At 33.4% G+C, this 24,177-nt stretch overlaps 1 protein-coding gene across 2 annotated transcripts in view; it reads right to left on the minus strand.

The window, feature by feature from the left end:
* LOC143231625 (nudC domain-containing protein 1) overlaps positions 1-24,177 on the minus strand; it is a 35,692-nt gene that overhangs the window by 6,493 nt on the left and 5,022 nt on the right. For both annotated transcript variants that reach the window (XM_076466162.1, XM_076466161.1), the window contains exons 2-4: positions 19,152-19,306; positions 4,009-4,182; positions 2,440-2,641 (exon numbers count right to left, since the gene is read on the minus strand). In XM_076466162.1, coding sequence (XP_076322277.1) covers positions 2,440-2,641; positions 4,009-4,182; positions 19,152-19,306 — 531 coding nt within the window. The remainder of the gene's footprint in view (positions 1-2,439; positions 2,642-4,008; positions 4,183-19,151; positions 19,307-24,177) is intronic.

Raw genomic sequence — 24,177 nt, forward strand, 5'->3', positions numbered from 1 at the left:
CTCAAAAGCTATCTGCACTAGCCGTACTTAATTTAGCAGTACAAGACTAGAGGGAAGGCAGCTAGTCATCACCACCCACCACCAACTCTTGGGTCACTCTTTTACCAATGAATAGTGGGAGTTACCATCACATTATAATGTCCCCATAGCTGAAAGGGAGAGCATGTTTGGTGTGACAGGGATTAAAACCAGCAACCTTCAGATTATGAGTCGAACGCCTTAACCTATCTGGCCATGCTGGGCCTTAAAATACAAAGCTAAACCTTCTCTACATGTAAAATAACAATCTAACTTTCATCAACAAAAACACTAAACCTTCTCTACATGTAAAAAAACAATCCAACTTTCTTCAACAAAAAATTAAAAACACTCAAGGGGTTACAAGTGCTTTATTATGCTGAGAGAAAATATATGAAATTCACAAACACCAACTGTTTAATTTACAGCATGTTAATTTTTTCTATTTTTATATATAAAATTAACCCTTTCACTGTGGGCTCAGTATAATATACAAGTTCATCTACATGTTTGCACATGTTAAGTATCTGCATTATAACTTTTGGCACAGCATGTGTATCTTAAAAACAATTTGGTAGAGTTTCAGTAAAGATTACAAGTGTTTTATTAAAGACTTGTTTGTGAATACAGAGCCTATTTTGTTACTAGTCTTGAGTACAAAGTGATCATATTATAATTAAAAAACCATTCTTTGTCCCAAAAATCTCAAATATTATTTGTATAATCTCTAAAACCTCATAAATACATTCCAAACATTTTGTTTCAGTTATACTTTATGTTCTTTTCCATACTTTAACTATGTAAGTCAGTAACTTGACCACCTAATAAAAATCACAAAAAAGTTAAGAAATAAATGTTATGTTTATTTCATGTTAGAATGGCTACATATTATAAAACAAAAATATAAATGTTTAGTCTAAGTATCTTAAGTCTCCTGATGTTATATATTTACATATATATTTATTGCTTTTTTTTATATTGAACTTTCAGTCATGCCTAGCTAATATTATATAGCTTGCATTAACGCTGTGCACATGCACTCTTATTATATATCCAATAATACAAAACTGGGTTTAGTCTTCCCTGACTTGGCTATATTTCAGTGGACTAGTGTTTTGTAATATACAGTCACATTTCAATTATTATACAATATATATATGTATGTATGACTATTAGCATTTAGAAATAAATTATTAAACTTATTTTTTTTAAAATATAGAACAATAAATCAAGAAGTGAACCAAACAATTATCTTTTCTCGCTAAAAACGTTGTAATCGGTTGCTGCCGGACGTAGGTTGCTAAGATATTTAAAATTTTGCACGAGGAGGATATCAAACAAAATGTTTTGGGTTTTATAAATATATATATATATATATATACACACACACACACACACACATTTGAATAACCAAAAACTCAAAAGTAACTACACTGATACCACAGAATTTCACTATAATTTATTACCTTCAATAACTAAGATTTATTTAGATTTAAAATAATAAAATTTGAACAGACTAAAGATATAACCTACAGCATTTTCAATCTTGGATTGAAAAAAACCTGGTAGATTTTTCAAAGGTTAAAATGGCTGAGAAAACCATTCTGGGTGCATTCTAAGTTGTTGATTGGTTATTTGCATGTAGTAGTAGTACTGTAGTAAGTATATACAAGGGACCGTTTCAAAATATGGAAAGAGATGAATGAGGCCACTGTGTTTGATTCAGCAAAATACAAAAATGAGGTTCTAGTTTGATAATATTAGTAATTTGAGTTTCAAATTTGTAAGAAACTACAGACTTAGTATTTTGACATCACAAACATCTAATTTTAAACAGTACTGCATTCAACATGATTCACTAAAATCTGTATTTGAATGTGTTCTTTTAATATTTATCTTAAATTAAGAAATTAACTCATATAATATTAAAGTTTGAATTATAATCTACAATTTGATACCAAACTGTTTGACATAAATTCAAAAAAGAGTAGTTCAATAAAATTTTTAATGCAAGTCAACAAATGCAATAACATGGCCTTTGACCAATGACCCATTGTGAAAGGGTTAAATAAACATTTTTTATTTAATAAATCAGTTTTCAATTTTTAGAATTTTATTGAGGGATAATAACTACAGTTTTTCCTGTAATATATTAAATTCAAAGATACAACTTTGCCCAAGAGTGTCACCCATTTATCACTAAAATTAAATTTAGTTTATTTTAAGAATTGTTATTTTGTTAGTCTTAATATGTCCAAATTTGGATATGTACTACACACTGTATATGGAAGTGACTACACTGAAAAAAATTTTCACGATCTGCTACATAATACAAAAGAAAGGTGTAAACCTGTATGAAACAGTATGGATTAATTGTATGTGAGTGTTTTATAACCAAACTATAGATATAAAGGATCAAACCTGAAGAAAATGATATCCACTCTAATACACAAACAAAATGCATAGTTGTTTCTGAAAGTTTCAGGTTTCCTTCCACGTCTTGAGGTCTAGAAATATGTGCTAGTAAACATTCTATTTGATGACTAGAAGGAAAAGTATAGTGTACACCATGAAGTAGATGGCAAGGTGGATGGCAGCTCTCTATGTGGTGAGTATGACACAACTGGATTTAAAAAAAAAACATCACATATACAAAACATGAGGAAGCACTTGGAGAATGAATTATTTCTAGTAGTATTTTATGTTTGAAGAAATTTTAAAGACTTAATACAAATTAATATACAAGATAATATTGTGTGACAATTTACTGACAAATTTACTTGTAAACATGAATAAAATTACTTGACATTTCAAAATGTATTAATACAATCAATTTTAAAAAACATAAATGTATGTAGATCTTAAAGAATCACATATTCTTTACTTTTGAAATAAGTTCTTTTTACAAAATCTTTAAAAAATAGCACCTGGCTTAAATTATTAATTTTGACAGACTTCAAGATGTAGTACTTCTTCCATATCAGAACAACAATTTTTTTTATCACAGCCTAGAGAGAATTTCTCTAACAATAAAAGAAGTTCTTATTTAGAACCTCTGGACCACCTTACATGAGAACTCCAGTATGGAAAAAGCTGTTTTTAATTAGGTAATATAAACAGTATGCACCCACTTCATTTTTTTTTAAATACTGGCTATCCAGAATGATGATCAACCAGTTGCATAAGCAGATATTCAGGGAAGATTTATCAAGGAATTAAAAAAATATTAAGTTTTATCACATGTGAAAAATTAAAGTAATAATGACATTTGTCAAAATTGGGCACAAAACCAGAAACCTGTATAAAAAGATTTTTTTTTTTAAATCTGATTAAAACTATCTAATGAAAAACAGTACAATTACTATAAATGTTGGAAACTTTTGTTTCAAAAATACAATTATCAGTTATGGATACGCTAACATGCATGTTAAGATATAACTTATTTTGGAACCTACAAAACTTTATGTCTATTTGCGACAACCATTTTTTCAGGACATGATACTGTAAATTATAATTTGTGTTAGATCAGTAAGACACAAAAGGCAATTGTTATTTTTATATTTTTAGGAATTTAACTGACCTTATCTGTACCTCAAGTATTCTTTGAACTGATTTGAACAAATCAGTTGAAAGACCAATTTTACAGTTAATATAATAGAAATCTACCACATGTCAAACAATTCTCAAAGTTAATGTTTTAATTCATTTCGCAATGCATAAATTATTGGAACTTTTAAACAACCAAATCAGCACTGAAATTTTAAGTAAAATAAACAATATTGCAGAATGCTGAAATAGTTATTAATACAAGGTTTGACACCACTATATAAATTTCAACCAGATTTTGTTAATACACATTTTCCTGATATATTGCTTTCACTTTTTTCCTTTAACAAAACTAATATTTAAAAACAGGTGTCCATAGTCATGTAATTATCATAAGTTGATATTCTATTATTGTAGTAATGTAATTCACTTTTTTAAAGATACCTGCCAGGGTTCACCTTCTGTGCGGCTAGGAGTGTTGAGAAGATATATTCCTCCTGCTCCATCACTGACCACTGTCCAGTCTGCAGATGGAAAGCTTATAGTTGTATTTGCATTTGGTCTACTTGAATCTGATGGAAGCTGCCAAACAATTCGTGGTTTGGTAAGTTTTCCATCCTAGGCATAGTAAGAACATCAAACTAAGAATTAAAACACTTGAAAAGAAAATTACTGAAATACAAAATAAAGATTAATATTTTTAATCTACTCGATCTATTGTAGTATCTTTAATTATTGTAGTTCAGCTTTGTTTTCCTTACGGCAGAAGTTATAAAAATAAATACAAAAAGATACTAAATTTGTGTGAAGAAATGTTCATGCTTTTTTTTTTAGTTTATTGAATTCTACTTGTGAGATCCTTGAAATTTAGTATGGAACCCTCAAAAAGCTTACTGGAAGTCTTTAAAAAAAAAAAAGATGAAAGTCCAGGACACTAAATTATAGGACAAGTGAGAATCCTGGTTGAGGTGACACGTTATTGTCAATTCACAAACATATCTTGAGTATAAATACACTTGTAACACATCTAATTTTTTGCTCACAACAAGTTTATTGATTTCACTTAAATCTTGCCACATTCCTTTTCAGTTCACTTCATTTGACTGACCTCTTGCACCTTCAGTTAACTTTAATAAATGGTATTATAATAAATATATGCTAAAAATGTACTATTTAACTTGTACAAATGATTCTCACCATTTCAAAATCAGTTGTATCCTTGCTATTATGGATGATTAGTTATGCTTATTTTTACTTACTGTGCTCACCTGAAGTAAATAGACAGAATTTTTAAAGCAGTAAGATACAATAGGTATATCTAAGGAAGTTTAAGTCTATAATTATACTACAATTATACACTGACAGTTAAAAACTGCACTAATCAAACATGACAAACAAAATTTCAAAGTCAAATGAAAATATAAAATTAAGTGTTAAATAACAAATTTGAAACAAAGGTATAAAAGCACTTTTGAAATATTAAAACTTGGTAATCAAACACAACGTAACCTGATTCACATGACAAAACAACAACCATAACTGAAGTTTAAAAGTACAGTCAGGAATATAAACACATCAGATATCTAGCCTCATTACATTCAAAAAGTAATTAAACTACTTTATTATCAATAAATGTGGCATCAGAAATGAATTAATAAACAAAATTTTAGTAAAAGATTTAAATTCATCATATAAAAAATATTTAAATAAATCATCAATCTTTCTTAGAATTGTGACATTTGTTCTATAGGTCATCACCTTTAATTTGTTGACCACCCCACCTTTCTAGAGTATGGAATTTAACATACATAACTCATTATAATATACATATTACTAAAGCAAATATTAAGTTTTATAGCTTTCAATATTTGTTTACAGAGTCAAAAACTAGAAAATCAGACCCACTTGCCACACCCAACTGTAACATCCTTTCTTTCAAATGTTGCCAGTAATTCATTATTATTTTTATCATGAAGCACAATATTGGCTCATAATAAGGATTTGACACAAACTTGTTCATAACTCTTAAGAGAACATATGGATATAAACCATCTTATAAAAGACTTACTCTTGAAAAAACTCAAAACTTACATTTTTCTTTAATAGTTAAGACCACCCAAACATTGGTACTAAACAAAGTAAGTGATTTCAAGATTGTTAGACAAAATCAAAATTTGCTCATATAGTCTGAACATTATTTTCCCAAGCTGCAAAACCCTATTTTTCCTCCAAGTCTACAAAACTTATCAATTTGAGTGGAATCAAAATAGAAATTTGCAGCTGAAGAAAATACTATAGACACCATTTCCAGCCTTATTTGTTTACTTTTCTTTAGAGTCCTTAGTTGGAGGCTTGAAAACATAATATTAGTATTTTGATTCAACTTGTTTCTGTACTTTTTTGATGATTCCTATCCCCCCCCCTTTATACTGATACATTTAGTAATGTTTACAACCCCAAAATTCCCAATCTCAACATTCCTAAATGTCCTATAACTTTGATGTTACTTTTTACTGCTTCCCATGACATCAAATAAATAGTACAATAAAAAGCATTTTGAAATTAACTTATCCCTAAGTCAAAGTCTTCAAACTGAACAAATAAATGATTTTTTTTTCCTGTTCAAAGACAAAGTACTTTCTTCAAAATAATTGCTGATAGTATACAAATACTTGTGTCTTTGCTGCAGGCAAGTCCATATTGTGTCAACGACTTAAACCTCAGCTAAGAGAATCAAGAAGCATACACATAACAGTTCTTTCAGTAATTCTGGAATTACAAACAACCATGCAAAGACTGTAATAAAAATCTGGAGAGTAAACACTTCAGAGTAACAGACTCGGTGAAAGACAGACAGACAGTAAGAAAAAAAAAGGATGCACTCCTATTTCATAAACTAAAATAGAAAATGAACAATCAATTAGCTAGATAATTGCATCTCAATCTATGATCAATTTATCATGCCTGAGATGAATAAAAAGTGAAAACATCATTTAATAAACAAATATCAATATCTACTGTAAAGGTAAAAAACTCTTACATGCTTCACAAATTAGTTAATTCCCCTTTTAAATTAACAATATTTTACTAATCTTGTATCATTTATAACCAATAGAAGAGAAAGTTATAATACAAAGTATATCATAAATTCATGAGCCAGGTGAATAAGTCTCTTTCTTTAACCCTTTTACTACAGAAAGTCAAAGGGTGTATATCATGACATTTCAGAGAGTTATTTTCAAAATTTAATTGAACAACTTTATCATTGTATACCAGTAAAATTGGAATCATAATAGTTTGTAATTTTCATGTTCTGATTTCTTAATTCAAAATAAAATAATTTTAAAAATTGCTAACTTTTTTTAAGGTTAACGAATAATTCAAATTTCAAACACAAGCTGAGATATAAAATGAGACAACCCCACCTTCTTAATTGTCTGAGATATCTACATATTTTGCAAACCTACCAGCTAACTACTCCCTTAGTTTAAAACCTATTACTTACCCACTCATACTTCCCTGAAAATCTTGACAGTTACTTGTAACTGGCTTGAAGAGAAAACTTGTAATTTTACTAGAAACTATGAAGTATCTTATACAAGTCCTTGCTCTAAACAGAAGTGAGATTTTATTTAACCAATATGTAGCTTTGTTAGAAAGCTAGATAAATTACAGTGGTTTTATGTGTACCATTACAGTAATTTTATAATTGTTTAGTTTTCTTAAGTTAACATTTTCCTGAACTGAAAATGTATTCCTGGTATATATTTATCTCCCTTCACAAAAGAACTTTTCCCCATTAATACTTTCCTCTATCTACACAAATTTTCAGTGCTTACCATTAGTTTTCAACACTGATCTTCTACATGTATACATATAAAAAATTTTGCAGCAACTCTCTACCAACAGGAATACAACACAACCCCTATTGTAACAAGTACCTTTCTATATTTTCACTTATTACCCACTTCAAGGTTGATCAGAAAACCTAAACCACATATCACTCAAAGTGAGAAGGCTAAGTGGGAAATGTGAGAGAAGGTACATATCCATCAGAAGTACATTTTTGGTTTAGGAAAATGTTACATTCTTATATAACATCTTCTCTCCACTCACAAAATAGCTTGAATCCCATGATGAACTGGTAAAAGGGCAGTTCAAAATAACCCTCATTCAGGAAGCACCTAAAGAGTGAATATGAGGTGTGGAACCAAAAACGAAAATACCACACCTCAGTGGGATGCTGCACCAAATCTGATCCAGGAATACTATTTACTTTTTTATGGCTGTGTCACAAACACTAAAGTCAAAAAACATGAAGGAACTTCATCATATATATTTCTAATTAATGGGACTAATGGGCGTTTTGTGGCTAGAATGCAACTGACCATTGTGGTAGTTTAACCTCATCCAACACCTGGCATTATTTGGAATTGTAAATCAGTTCCATGGTAGGCAGAGAAGGACCTACCTCTTCACCTCTAAACAAGAAATGGTAAAGCAGATGAGCTGTCATATCAAAATCTGTCTTAATTTGAGTGCATTTCCAACCCAACCAATACCAAATCCACCACAAACTTACATACACTTGATGTTTTGAGAGTCTAAAGGCCACAGTGGGATGACATCTCTGGTCCAAAACTTGAAGGCACTGGTATAATTTTTCTAGTCCATGGTAGAAAAAAGATAATCAAATGTACATTGTGGGAATACATGTGATTCATCCAGATACAACCAACCCCCAATCTGCCAGAAACCAATGTCCAATAGATGGTAAGAGGAGGAACTACAAACCTGGATTGCATCTCAGTCTAAAATCTGGCAGAATTGGGCATTTTCTATCTAGACCACAGCAGGAGGATGAGTTTTCAGTCAAAACACACAAGGACTTAATTAACCAGACTATCTCCAACCAACACCTGATCCCCCCTGAAACTGCATCCACAGGATGGTAGTTAAGAGAGTCAAACTGCAGTATAAACACACACACATATATATGAAATGGCAGAGTGCTGCAACCACAACCTGATGGCATATGGAATTGTAAAATTGTAAATCAGATCCATGGTAGAGTATCAGAGATGAGCAGCACTGTCTGGTTTATCCCAGTGTGACCATGAGTGTATGGTCTGAGAAAAACATATATATGAAGCAAAAGACCACTGGGGAGAACTAACAGTGGTCCCACAGAATACCCTTCTGGTATGCATAACATAATTCTGCAATGTAATTGTTTTGGCATAGATGATAACTGAACAGACACACAACTAACACCACCAGTTACAGGATGGAGAGTACAGCTTTAAAAAAAAAAAAACTGTTCAAGCACCACTTGCCATAGACTGGGATCCACAAAAAGATAAAAAGCCTTTGTATATAAAGAAATATCAAAAATATAGTATGCCTAGGTCATAACAATACCACAGCACATAAAATGACAACTGGATAGAAATGAAAACCCAATAAGCAAGTAACAGCTACTTGATGTAAATAATGTGAAACAAAAATATGAGGTGTAGTCCACACACCAGTCCTGATGATGACCTCCAAAACAAGAGGGAAATGGCCAGCTGTCAGAAACATGGTGAGGTGATGGATTTGATAACAAGATACTCTAAAAGACCAGACTCCAAAGGGGAAAAAAAAGAATACTCATTGTTAAGAAGCTGGTGAATTCAATTTGTAAATGTAATGGGAGAGAGTTCTCAGGACATGGGAGAATTCTATGGAATAAACAAATGGTTATTGGAAATACATAAGGGATCAGTACAGGCAAGATGCCAATGAAGGGCTTGGACCAGACACAGAAGGCACTCAGGATCAGAAAAGTCATAAATGGAAGATAATTATCCTCCCTAGCAGCAGAAGTCTTAAGCATAAAATGAACAGTCAGGGAAGAGAAAATATATGAATTATGTGGTAGCACACGATGGGGATCAATCACAAAGATTTCAGATTGTCATTGGCCACAAGATATTAATATGAGGAAAAGTAATAGAGGAAATATGAAGATAAAATTTAAACAGAGGAAGGGTGAGAGTGTAAAGGAAAACATAGAGACCACAAGCTGGAAGAGGCACAAGGATGGAAGGAAAGGAAAAGGAAAATGAACAAAATAACAAAGTCAACATGGGAAATTAGAAGGCAAAGGCAAACACAAAACATCTTAGCATGCAATATACTGATAGGGGGCAACTAAGGAAACTGAAATTCCAAGTGAAAAATGCAGTCAACTGTGGGAGAGAAAATAGTGATAGAAGTGGCATAGTTAACTCTTTCACTGCCATGGTTATATATATGATCCCTAGAGAATACAGCCACGCAGAGTTTTGAACTTTAAATCCCCAATGTTGAAAAAGTATTGCTCCTTTGAGCTTTTCCAACATTTACTACTTTCAGATAAATAATGTACAACAAGTCTTTTTCTGCTTTGTTATGTACCTCAAACATTGCATTAGGAAAGACATATTTATTTGATAAAAAGAAAGATAAATGTCAGTCCTACTGTAAGTTAGAAAATTCGGAAAAGTTTGACAGCTATCACGTGGGATTTGAAAATATTTTTCCATCAAACAGTTTGCATCTTACCTTTTTATCTTCAGTAGTTTTAACTATCCAATTTAAAAATAATGTAGATATTATGTATTTAAGTTCTTATCATATTTCACTTTTCAAAAATATCTTAACACAACCCCATTTGGAAAATGGTAAAAACATCCAGATCCTGATGAAGATCAAGAGAAACATCGCTGTTCTAAACACAATACACAGTGAATATCTATAGCAAATTGATTAAAGATAGGAAAGCACCTGAAAATGTAAAAACTAAATAAATTAGCAGTAAAAAGTTATTAAAACCAAATTAATCTTCATAAGTAATGCACTTAACTAAAATTAATTAAGTTTCAGCAACTAAACTTTTAAACTTCATTGTGTGTTTTCTACACATTAACATTATGCCAATGTGACAGTCAATTGATCAAGCTTATAAATATCATGTGCTAAAAGTATCTATGGAATTTACATTTTAAGAGTAGTATTTTGTAAAATACAGTTACATTTCCATTATTATACAGAGATATGTTAGTCAAAATAACATTAAATATTATGTTTTTCTCTCAATCATTTGACAAAACTATCTGGACATTATAAGGATTTTACATGTGAAATTTGAAAATTTTCTGATGCATAAAATAATTTTTAATCTTCAAATCAAAATTACTTTACACATTGGATAGGCAAACAAAATGGCACAAAAACATTGTTTAACAAAACATTAATATTTTGCATTTTAAAGCATTGTAATATTTAATGATAATTTTGTGAACATTCTTACTAATTTAAAAGTAATACCATGAAAACTATAACAAGCACAAAATGGTTACAAGGCTGATCCTAGAGACTGAACCCGTGCTGAAAGGGCTAAAATCATCCAAGATGAAAAATGGATACAGCATTTGTTAGGTAAGAACATCAAAGTATGACTGATTGTAGATATCACCAGGCAACAAGAAAAGAGTTGGTTGGTTGATTTAGTGTTTTATGACAAAACAGCTAGACTATCTCTACCAAACATCTGGTAAAACTTTTACTTTGAACTTTTAAATTCAGCAAAATTCATAAGAGGAAATTAAGGTAAAGCAAAACAAAGTTAAAAAAACCCTAAAAAAACACATAAATAGCATAAAACCAATGTTTACATCTAGTCTACAACTTTAAGAGAAAAACTACAGTCATTCAAGTTGTAAAGAACTTTCGGTAGCATAACTGTAATTATCATAACTTGCCAGGAAGACAAACAGGTAAGTACAAAAACCACTGTCAATCACCTGAAATTGGCCTTTCCAGTCCTGGTTCCAAGTTATTTGACATTTATGACCATTTTCAAATAGGAAACTAATAAAAAGGTTTTAAAAGACGTGTAGCAAAATTATAATAATAACTCGCCAAGATGACTAACGCTACGGGTAGTACAAACAGCAGCGTTAGTCATCTTGGCTAGTTATTATTATAATTTTGCTACACGTCTTTTAAAACCTTTTTAATGCCATTTAAGTTTTTTTAATTTATACATTACACCTTTTTTAATGTGGCTCCCTTTTAAAAATCACAGTTCATCTAATTCGATTTGAAATTAGAAACTGGCTGTAACATCAAATAACTCGAATTAGATGAACTGTGATTTTTAAAAGGGAGCCACATTAAAAAAGGTGTAATGTATAAATTAAAAAACTTAAATGGCATTAAATAGATTAATGATCTTTAAAAACTAAAAATGTTACCAAGATGGACAGTATCACCATCATCAATAACAATGTCTAACGTTATGGACAAACCTTGGGACAGAATACGTTTGAAATGATGCCATTGTTGAGAGTCATAATGACAGCAAGAGTGTAAAATGTGGCTTATTGTTATCTGAGTGTTACACAAACTACACACTGGTGCATCAGTTCCAGATAAAAGAAAATGACAAGTTAAAAAACTGTGACCAATGCATAGTCAAGTTAGAACTTCCTCTTTCCAATCCTTACAGAAGCATGACAGCCAAATTCCAATATAGGGTTTTATTTGGAAAAGCTTGCTGTCATGTTGCTCACTCCAAGTCGGCTGCCAGCTGGCACGGAGCCAAGCGTTGAATACAGGACCATAGCCCATGTATGGGACAGGCATAGCAGTGATAGTGTCAGAGCAGATAGATTTAGCTGCACTGTCGGCGAGCTTGTTCCCTCGAATACCAACATAGCCTGGTATCCAGAAAAACTGGATAAAAGTAGATGTTAAAGAGAAATGGGTCAATCAATTTTGAATATTGGCGAGAACAGGGTGTGAACCAATGTGAAGCAATTCCAGGGTCTATAGAGAACTAAGCAAATCAGTATAAATAGTGCAGTTTTAGTACTGTTTAGCTTCAATGTGATCCAGAGCAAGAAAAATGGCATATAGTTCAGCAGTGAACACAGAAGCTGGATAGAGGATTCTGCATGCAACCACTGAACCACAACAAACCATAGCAGAGCCCACACAGTCACCTGATTTTGAACCATCTGTATAAATGGGAATTGAAGAATGTTTCAAATAATGTTCAGCAAATAGCAGACAGTATTTCCAATCAGGAGTGTCTCCTTTTATCAGATGACTTAAACATAGGTCACAATTGGAGACTGTAAGAAGCTATAGTAGGATGGGCTGATCAGTGGATACAGCAATATTATCCAAGGATATACCCAATTCATCCAACTGCGCCTGGATATACAAAGGCCAAAAGGAGCAATGGCAGACCGTCTGTTCTGAAAACGTATGGCCCACAGAGAAGGAAAACACAACCCCAGGTGGGATGCTTTGGTAAGAAAAGAACTTTTGAAGCATATTGTAAAGACAGTTGCAAATGGTGGAGATGCAAAGGAAATTCATGAGACTATGAATAAGCTCTGAACTAGGGAAGTGCGGAAAGCCCCAGTACATAGCCAAAGTCCTTGATGATGAATAGGGTCCAGCATCTTTAAGACTGATGGTCTAGCAGAGCCATAGATCAGTGATCCATAGTCTAATTTTGATCGAATAAGAGCATGATATATTGTTAGCATAGAACGTGGATCCACTCCCCAAGTGGTGGAAGAGGGGACACGGAGGAATATCAGTGCTCTTGTACATTTGACCAGTAGCTGCTTGATGTGTGGTATAAAGGTCAGCTTACAGTCAAATATAATCCCCAAGAACTTTGTCTCAGGGACCACTGGCAACACAACTTCACCAATACAGAGTTCAGGATGAGGGTGAATACCCCATTGATGGCAAAAATGCATGCAAATGATTTTAGAGAAAGAGAAGTTAAAGCCATTTGCTGTGGTCCACTTCAGTAAATGATTAAGGGCAGTCTGTAGTTTCCACTCAGTGCACCTCATGTTCGACAACTGACATGAGATGCGAAAGTTGTCAACAGAGCCTGTTTGCAACAGTAAGAGGGAGTTATTCAGAGATGGCATTAGTCTTGATAATGAAAAGTGTGACACTCAGAACACAGCCCTGAGGGACTCCAAATTCCTCTAGAAAAGAATAGGAAAGTGTCAAACCCACACAAACTTGGAATCTCCTGCCCATTAAAAAATGTTTAACAAAAATGGGTAAATGGCCACGTAACCCATATATATGTAGATCTCACAAAATGCCATACCTCCATGTTGTGTCATAAGCCTTCTCAATGTCAAAGAATATTGATACAAGTTGTTGTCATTTGAGAAAGACTTCTCTGATTGATGTTTCAAGTCAAATTAGGTGGTCCGTGGTGGAGTGTTGTCGTCAGATCCCACACTGGGTGAGTGAGAGGAGGTTGTTTGATTTGAGGAATCAAACAAGATGAGCATTAACCATCCTCTCTAAGGTCTTACAGTGACAACTTGTCAAAGCAATTGGACGGTAGTTTGAAAGAATCTTGGGATCTTTCCCAGGCTAAGAGAAAGGTAAGATAATAGCCTGGCACCAGGCATTAGAAAAAACATTCTCCTGCCAAATCTGGTTAAAAACAATTAGAAGAATATCAAGAGAAGCAGAAGAGAGATAACTCAGCATGTCATACAGTACATCATCAGGTCCAACAAATGTACTGCCAGACCGATGAAGGGCCTTTTTCAGTTACACCAATGTAAAGGGACGATTATAGTAAAAGAGGCAGTCAGTTCAAAAGGAAAGAGGTGAACGCTCTGCCTGGGTCTTGATGGCCAAGAAGGTGGAGGAACAAGCAGAAGTGCTAGATACCCAACAAAAGCTTTCACCTAGAGTATTGGCGATGCTCTGAACATCAGCTACCTCTTGGTCATCAGAGAGTAAGATCGAGAGGGGGACAGAATTGTAGTGCCCACTGACCTTTTGAACCCTGTCCCATATGACCTCAGAACTGGTGGTAGAAGATATGCTAGTTGTGAAATTAATCCAAGATTCCTTCTGGTTTTGGCGTCTTACCCACCTAGCATGTGCACGGGCCCGTTGGAAAGCAATGTGGTTTGAAAGTGTAGGATAGCTATGGAAAGTATCCCAGGCCCGTTTTTGAGCCTTTTGTGCCATGTGGCAAGCAGGATTCCACCACGGACGAGGATATCATGGAAAAGGTGTCGAGGTTTTAGGAATACACTGAGCAGCTGCTTGTATAATACAGTCAGTTACCACTGCCACACAGTTGTCTATTGATGGCTGACTGACAATGGCAGGATCAAGTTCTGCAAGAGCAGTGGAAGTGGATCAATGTGCCTGATCCAGCTTCCACCGGGGCACACGGGTAGGGTGGCATCAACATTGGCCAGTCTCTCTCAAAAGTATAGGAAAATGAGCACTGCCTGGTGGATTATTGTCAATCCTCCATGAAAAATGGGAGAATAATGAAGGGGAGCAAACCGAGAGATCAATAGCAGTAAAGGACTGACTAGGTGTGTGAAAATAAGTGGAAGAACCAGTATTGAAAAGAGAAATGTTGTGATCAGAGCATATGCTCTACAGAGTGACCCCTCCTATCAATAACAGCACTTCCCCAGAGGGGATGATGTCCATTAAAGCCCACCAGGATTAGAAAGGGAGACGGCAACTGTTCAACGAGAGTATCAAGGTCTCTCCAGAGGACAGGTAGAGAGAACAAACAGTGATAATATGACCCAAGGAAATGCGGATGGCTACGGCCTCCAAGGGTGTGTTGAGTGACAAAGACAGGGTGGGCACATGCTGATCAACTAACAGTACCTATCATTTCTGTACAAAGAAAACCACTGTATAGGCAGGTTTCAGAAATGTTTCTTGTAAGGAAAGACATACAGGATGGTATGAAGCAATCAGTGCTTTGATGTCATCCAGATTAGAACGTAAACCTCGATAGTTCCATTGTATCAAGGTGGCCATTTTAATGACGCATAGGCGAAGTGGCTGGAGTACCCTTCTGTTTAGTACCACGACTTTTGTCCTTACTGTCCTTATTCGGAGGAGGTCTATCAACCTCCATGGACCCTGCCCTGGGTCGACTGGGCAGGTCTTTGTTGTTGGAAGGGGATTCCAGTGACTGAAAATGCAAACGAATGTTTGTTTTGCATCTTGGGGTGGGAGAAAAAGATGTATCTGATGAAATGCCTGTATTTGAAACCAAAGAATGTAGATCTTGGGGTTTATTGGAATGTATGGGAGGAACAGAGATGGGTGTAGAAGTTGATTCATCAACCTTTTTAACCATGGAGGTCAAAAGGCTTTTCATTTGTTTTGAAAACGATTCTCTTGGAGGCACAGAGAGATCTGTTTGCAATCTCACTGTAGTTGTGCAACATATGTCCGAGATGAAGTGGCAGACAGCAATTTCCGAACCTCAGGATAACTAATGTTATGAGTCGTTTTCAAATGCTACACCTCTTTTTCCTCCAACCATTTAGGACAAGAACGAAAGTAGGAAGGGTGAGAACCATTGCAGTTGACACGATGTAGGTCCATGTCACACACAATTTTGTATTTTTTATCAAATAGGTTTTTAACAGGTTTAACTGATTTAGTTTACTTGTGTTTCACAGAAATTTGAACAAATAATTTCACAAAAATGGGTTAAATAGGTGCATGTAGTAGATTGATATCATTAATTTTTTTTTTGTCTATTGAATTTTATGATGAAATAAATGAAGATAGGTAGATAGGTATTCAATGTTTATTGGCACAAAGCTATCTGTGCCAGACAAGATGTAGTACAGTATAGGTATAGGGCAATTTCGGTAAAAGTAAAATATGTGAAATTAGGAACTGCCAGGAAGATTGAAGCAAGAAGTACACCCTTGCTGACAGTCACCTGAAGTTGGCCTTTCCAGTCCTGGGTTCAGTTCAAAAGAAAAATAAAAACTAAAATGTGTAAAATAAAGACTTGCCAGGAAAACTGAAGCAACAAGATTGAAATTGCAGTCAGTCACCTGAAGTTGGCCTTTCTAGTCCTGGGTTGAAGTCAAAATAAAAATTGAAATGTGTAAAAGAAATTGTGTTAAAACATTAAAATGTGTAAAAGAAATCATGCTAATACACTATATAGTCCGATAAAAAAAAAACTTAAATTAAGTGTAAAAAACCAATGGCTCTTAAAAATGTAAAAACATTAGTGAGATGAGCAGTATCACCTGTACCATGGGCCAAAGTCAAGGGCAAACCCGCCTTACAAATATCTTTAAAATGGTATTGTCGTACTAGGTTGTAACGATGGCATGATAATAAAATGTGGATGATTATGATCTGAGTGCCACATAGACCACACATTGGTGCAGCAGTTCCAGATAAAAGGATGTGATGGGTTAAAAGAACTGTAACCAATGTGTAGCCTTGCCTAAACAATCTCCTCTCTTCGATCCTTACAAAAGCAAGAGAGCCAAAGACCAAGAGAAGGTTTGATTTGAAAAAGCTTGTTATTGTGTTGCTCATTCCAGGTTGCCTGCCATCTGACATACAGTCTGGATTTGATAACTGAACCATAGTTCACATATAGAATGGGTACTGGGATGATAGATCCAGAACAGACAGACTTTGCTGCTCTGTCAGCCAGCTCATTCCCATAAATACCAACATGACTTAGTATCCAAAAGAATTGGACAGAGACAGATAAGAGAGAAGGATGGGCCAGTTTGTTTTCGATATTGATGAGAAAAGGGTAGTGACTATCATGGAATGATACCAGGGCCAATAGACAGCTGAGTAAGTCTGTATATATTGTACAATTTGTTTTCTGCATTATTTCAATATGATTTAGGGCAAGAGAGATGGCATACAATTCGTCAGTGAAAACAGAAACTGTAGGGGGGAGTCTGTGTGCCACAATCAAACTGTCACAAGCCATGGCTGAGCCCACTGAGTCACCCAATTTGGAACCATCTGTATATACAGGAATGGATGAATCATATGAAAGATGTTCAAGCAAAGAAAGAGTGATATTTCCCATTGGGTGTATCTGCTTTCCTCAGATGACTCAAAGATCGGTTACAACTGGGGACAGTTATTTGCCATGGTGGAATAAGCTGATTTGAAGAAACTGCAATGTTATTCAAGGATAAATCCAAATCTTCTAATTGTGCCTGGATATGAAGACTAAAAGGAACAATGTTATTAAAAAAGTGTGGTCCATTGTGGTTGGAAAACACAACTCCAGGTAGGATGCTGTGGTGAGGATCAAAGTTTGGAAGCATACATTAGAGAGAGTTGCAAACAGCAAATATATAGAGGAGGTTCATGAGATTCCACATACATACCTTGCACGGGAGAAGTATGAAAAGCTCCAATGCAAAGCCGAAGCCCCCAGTGATGGACAGGATCCAAAATTTTCAGTGCTGAGGTTCTGGAAATTGATGCAGGAGAACAAACAAAGAAATTCAATAAGAGATGAAGATGAGTAGATAAAGATAAATAATAAGAATAAAACAGACAGAATTCAGATGAAAAATGTTCATGCAAGAAAAAGAGTCCAAGTTTATGCAAAAAAATTACTAGCAAAATAAAAAACAACAACAAAAAAATCTGTGGAATCCAGGCAGTGAGGAAATAAAAGTAGAATTGCCTGATCCTTATCAAAAAGAATGCAAAGTAAAAGCAAGCATGGAAGCAATACTTGAAAAACATGATAGTCTCGTATGAAATAACAGAAGCAGGAGGTTAGGAATTTTTATTCAGAGATCAATCGCGATTATACACAATGGTAGAACTTTCCCTAACTGTCAGTGTCTCCAGTCATGATTACAGTATTTGATGTCTCCTGATAAAAAACTTCAGATGTCAAAAACATGGGATCATGAACACATAACCTAATAAGTCCACAAAATTTAAATTGTGACTGTCTATCTTTATAAAATACTTAAAATCTGAATTTTTTTGTTATTATTTTTAAAAAAAAAGAGCAAGATATGCCAGTGTATATAGGCCTAATGATAACCTTGGAGAACAATGAGTAAAACTAAATTTATTAGATTAAAAAATGGAAACAGACAACAAGATGTGCACCAAACTCATTAAAAGAAAACCAGACTGAAGTTAATTCACATAAAAATTCCAATTGATAAGATTAAAATTTAGTAGATTCCTTTCATCTAATAAAGAAAATTATGGAAATGAAAACTTAAACAACAAAGAGAAATGAAAGGTTAAAACAATAAGCACAAAACATATGGCAAACCTTGTGAGAAAAATACATCTGAAGACAAAAACTGCCAAGGAATGAATACATCTATGTTCAAATGCTAGTACTCATGTGGATTACAGTACATGAAGGACATATGCCTCTTCTTGGTGGAGAGGTTATTGTCTAATGATTACAATGGCACACATCACTCTCCTCTTGGTGGAGAGGTTATTATCTAATGATTACAATGGCACACAAGTGTAAAAGCTTTGTTCAAGGCTTGTGGCATGTATAGGTATATACACAGCATTATAGCCAAGATAATAAGTGCATTCCTAAAAAATGTTAGATTGTAAATACACATCACCAAGCTTCAAAATATGTGTGTGTGTGTGTGTGTGTGTGTGTGTACACAAAAATGCCTCTTAACATTTGCACATTCATAAATAACTGTAATGATCACAATTTACAAAACAAATACCTGTGAAAGCTTCACCCAAAATATGTGATGTGCCTCACTTGCAAAAAATACACAATCTGGAGCCCAAGAATCTTGAAAGAGGTGATTAACAATACCTGCCATTCGAACATGTAAGTATCCATACTGATCATCTCCTAAGTCAACACTTTCTACACCTAAAAAAACAACACAAAATGTTATCTTCTGATAAAAACACAAATTATTTAAACTCATATAAAGATATATCTTATGGGACAACAAAAAATATGTAAATCAATAACTTATGTGATATATATTCTCACCATAGCATTATTTAGATACAGAGTTAAACAGTTTTTTCCAAACAGCATACCAGAAAGGTATGTTATATACAGAAATCCCTTTATCTATACATCATAAACATTTACTCCCAAATAGTAATAATTTACACATTTCTTATAATCAATTATGATAGTTTACACTGATTTGGTTTACTGAGAGAGGAAAAGGAATATGAGGTTACATTTTAAAAGCTGCTACTCCATTTAATTTCCTCAAGTTTATATTCCTAAACAAATACGATCAACATTGCTCTATAAACTTTGTAACAATTTAATTAAAATATTTAATACTGCAGCAACGTAAGTCACAAATACTTATCAAAATATAGTACTGAATTTTCTCTACCTTCGTACATATGATTCATCTTCAACGTAATTTATGTTGTGTTTTTTACTTCTTAAAAGCCTTTAGAAAACTAATTTAGGTGTTGTAGCACATAAAATCATGAAAGGAGTGTCTCTGGTTTATTTCTTCTGTAATGGATTTACTATTATAGGTTTATTTTAACACATACACTTAATTCGGCATAGTTTTATTTTTTACTTACGAGATATATTTGGCTGTGTACTGCACAAGTCTAGCCTATTCTCTAAATTTGTAAGAGATTCTTGAGAGTAAGAATCAATGTTTTATGACAACACTAGCACGTTTGAACTTTGTTGAACATTCTAAAAATCTGTCTTAAGGTATAGAAACCAATGTACCAAGAGAAGATTATTATTAGTCAGCTACAGTCAGTGTGATATAGGCCTTGAAAGCTATAATTAACACCTACTAATCGGAAAACTACAGAATTTGACCATGAATGTTTATAGATTTCGAACATTACCAACTGTTCAACTTCAGTGAATTAACTTTGGATGTTAGTATTTCTTAGAGGACATTAAGTATCTTCATCAGTAACAGTGTAAGGCCAATCAAACTAGCTAGTTTAACTGCCAAGTATTTAAGCTGCTACAATACAAATTTAAAGCTTCTTCATGTTGTAACTTTTTTCATGATGCCATTTTAGATCGAAAGTGAAACAATTTGTTAGTAGGTCAAATGCATGTATGGTGCTAACATATAGCATTAGGTATTACTGAGAGCAAATTAACTCGTCCTTAGCACTGTGTTACCAATCGGCTTCGGACAAGTAATCTCGTCTACGGCACTGAACAGGTTAAGCCAGGTGTGACAGTATCAATTCAGAATTGATTTGCTAATCATGGACCTGGGTTTTCAATAAAATATTCAATTCTAAACTGTATATAGGACTCAGTATTATTTACAAAGTTTGTAAAACTCTTGTATATAAACCATAATTTGTAATAACAGTTATTATATTTTGTATTGTTTTTTTCGTTTGTCTGTGTATTAAAGAGTACAAGAAAATTATGTGTATCAATCTTGTTGGCAAATATCATAAATGAGATATATGTATTAACTTTTAATTCTAAATTTAAATTCAAATTTCCAGTCATTTTAAATAGTAATGCATAACATATGTAACATAATAAATCGAAGACTCATTCAAAATAAATTATAATATGTTACAATTCTATCATACTTGATACTTGTAAACTGATATTGTCTGTATTCAAGTTGATTATCTGTATCAACTTTTTCCATTATGAGTCATTATATACTTTATTAATAGTAACACAGAACATTTACAGGACCTAATAGGTTATGTTACTTACATTATATTTACCTATAACTGTCATTTATGTATAATTTTGTATTTTATTTTAAGATGTTGTACACTTTAAAAACAACACACATATATAAGAATTTATGATTTTACTATATTCATTAATTATATAACATAAGAAATATTTTTATATTGTACAAGCTGAGGTACCTGTCCTCTGTCCAAGTTATAAACTTGGAAAATTATTGCAGTTGGATGTTATGATAAATAACACAAAAAAAGCTAACTTTCATACAATTTATTTATAACATATTACAATATTCATTATAACTCCAATATAAGTTTTGTATAAACTTCAAGAACTCAATATGCATACACTTAAAACATGGCATAAACTGTATGATGGTAAGGGTGACTTTCTTGTGAGTGGCAGCAGCCACAGCAAATGTGGTAGGGATACATTCTTTTGCCTGTATTCAATACCCAGCTCTTAACGTCCTTCCACAGTGTTTCTCATGACTACTTCACGGTTACTGGCTACAGAACTGTCTCATGAGCCAAAGTTAAAAGAACAAAGAGGAAGTGGATAAAACAAAAAATAACTCTTCATATCAGTCTTATGACAGTTGTTGCAGTAGTCTTCAGCTAAGTCTATGCAGTACTGTAATAGTGGTAGACACTTTCATTCACTGCATTCATCCACAGAAAGTGCTACCACACTCTGAGATACATAGAACATGTGTGTGATTTCACCCCACACACATACACACTGTGTGTGCTGTTTTCTAGAAAATGTAATTTTTTTTTATGTAAGGACATTTTACCATCTATGAATGTAGTTAATGTTAACTTACATCAAAGATCATATATGTCTAGTAACAGCAATAATGGGGAATGGAGGGATTGTGAACCTCCTGTTTAAATTCCCCCTTGCTTTAAACTATCATCCTACAAAATGTGGTTGAAATTAGCCAAGCAACCTCAGATTAGTTAGATAATGAATTTCAGTCCAAATGACTATAGATCTCTCCTGAAGTTGTTGAAAATATTGGGTCCATTGCTATTTTTGTTTTGTTTTTTTTATTTTGCGCAAAGCTACATGAGGGCTATCTGCACTAGCCATCCCTAATTTAGCAGTGCAAGACTAGAGGGAAGGCAGCTAGTTATCACCACCCACCACCAACTCTTGGTCTACTCTTTTACCAACGAATAGCGGGATTGACCATCACATTATAATGCCCCACGGCTGAAAGGGCAGGCATGTTTGGTGCGACTGGGATTCGAACCCACGACCCTCGGATTACGAGTCAAACTCCTTAACACACTTAACCATGCCAGGCCTACTGGGCCCATCATTTTATACTTTGAGAAGATACAGAGCCTTAGAAGACATGTTTGAAGTGTACATACTAGCATCACTAGAAGTGGTTATGCCATCTACAAATGTGGTAAGTGAAGATTCTTTTAGCTTCATCAGCCATATAAAACAATACTTGAAAGCTACTGTCACAAAATCAGCTAAAACTTATGGTGCTTCATGTCTACAATAGCTGCACAGACAACTTGTGTTTAACCCTTTCACCCCAGTTATCTTTCACTGCACATGACACAGGGTTTCAGAATTTTATTAAACTACTTTGTTCATTTTATATAAATTAATATCACATGAAATCTTAGCTAATAATCTATATTTTAACAGTATACAAGTTCTAAGTTCCTAATTCTAAAAGGCAATATTTTAAACAAATCCTGCATTTCCCCACATGTTACACATTTTCTCTAGGAATTTTTCTTCTCCATTTTATCCACAACTGAAAAGTATGAAATTCAATGTAAATTCTCACTACAGAATCTCATTGCTTATAAAAACTATAACTTTTGAAGCCTTCAATTTTGTTTGATTACAAAAATATCAAGCAGAAAATCAAACCTCTCCTGCTACATTTACCTCTCTTTCATGGTTTGTTAATAGTTCTCTGTCATGTTTAATTATATATTTCCTATAACCAACAGAAAGTCAAGGTTTTCATTTACCAAGTGATGTGTTGTATTTCAGTGTTCTGATAAGGTGACCATCAATTTCACTTATAACTTTGGTCCCCAGTGGAATCACGACAGCTAGGTTGAATGAATTTGTAATCGCTCTTGTTGTACAGTTAGAAAGCCAGAAAAATTGATCATTAGAGGAAATTGTCTCCTTTTTTGCATGTTATTAGTCTATGCTCTTTGGTGCATTATCTAATTAAATAAAAATTATTTAGTGCTTTACTACAATTAGTATAAAAAAGTAGGGTTATGAGCCCTTGACAACTGACAGCAATAAAAAAGATGACTGGATAAGCACTTCATTTCTTATTCTTTATTATTATAAAAGTAGTTAAAACATAAAACTAAGGATCTTAGGTTAGTTAACATTAGATTAGGTAAATAATATAATAAAAATGTTTCATGAGACACACACATGAGCAGCTTGTAGCTACTCATGGGTAATGTAATTCAATAGCATAATTTGAACTGCATGTGCCTCAAGTGATTTATAAGCTATAATGACTCCCATAGCACTTACACACAGTTCAAAGGGCAATAAAACAATAAAATTTAATTATAAATAGATGTATACTGTCATGAGTTTAAAGCTACTTAAGATAAATGAATGTAGTTTCATGTTACAATATGAAGTATTCTAAGAAAGAAAAGGTAATATTGAATTACTGTACTGCCAGTCAAATTTACTGATCCTGTTTGGAGATAGTGTAAAGGAAATGAAAGATACACTACAAAGTTTTACTGAAAAAAAAAAATTGAAATGTATTTAGGAGGTTTTAGTGAGATCAAGAAAAGTAGTTTTTTAATCTTAACAATAATGTTAATTTGCATATGTATTCATGGAGAAATATTTATATTAGTTAACTAAAAATACTTCACTAAAAATCTGATTTTTTTGTATGTGAAAGGCTTATAATGTTAACTGAAAGTGTGCCAAGTTTTACAATGATATATACACTGTAACAAAAGTTAAAAGTATTCAATCTATAAAGATGTTAAAGGAATACAAAGAAGGTCACATGGTCATATTGACTGAGTCTGTATTGA

Source organism: Tachypleus tridentatus, chromosome 11, assembly GCF_004210375.1.
Source record: "Tachypleus tridentatus isolate NWPU-2018 chromosome 11, ASM421037v1, whole genome shotgun sequence".
NCBI lineage: Eukaryota > Metazoa > Arthropoda > Merostomata > Xiphosura > Limulidae > Tachypleus > Tachypleus tridentatus.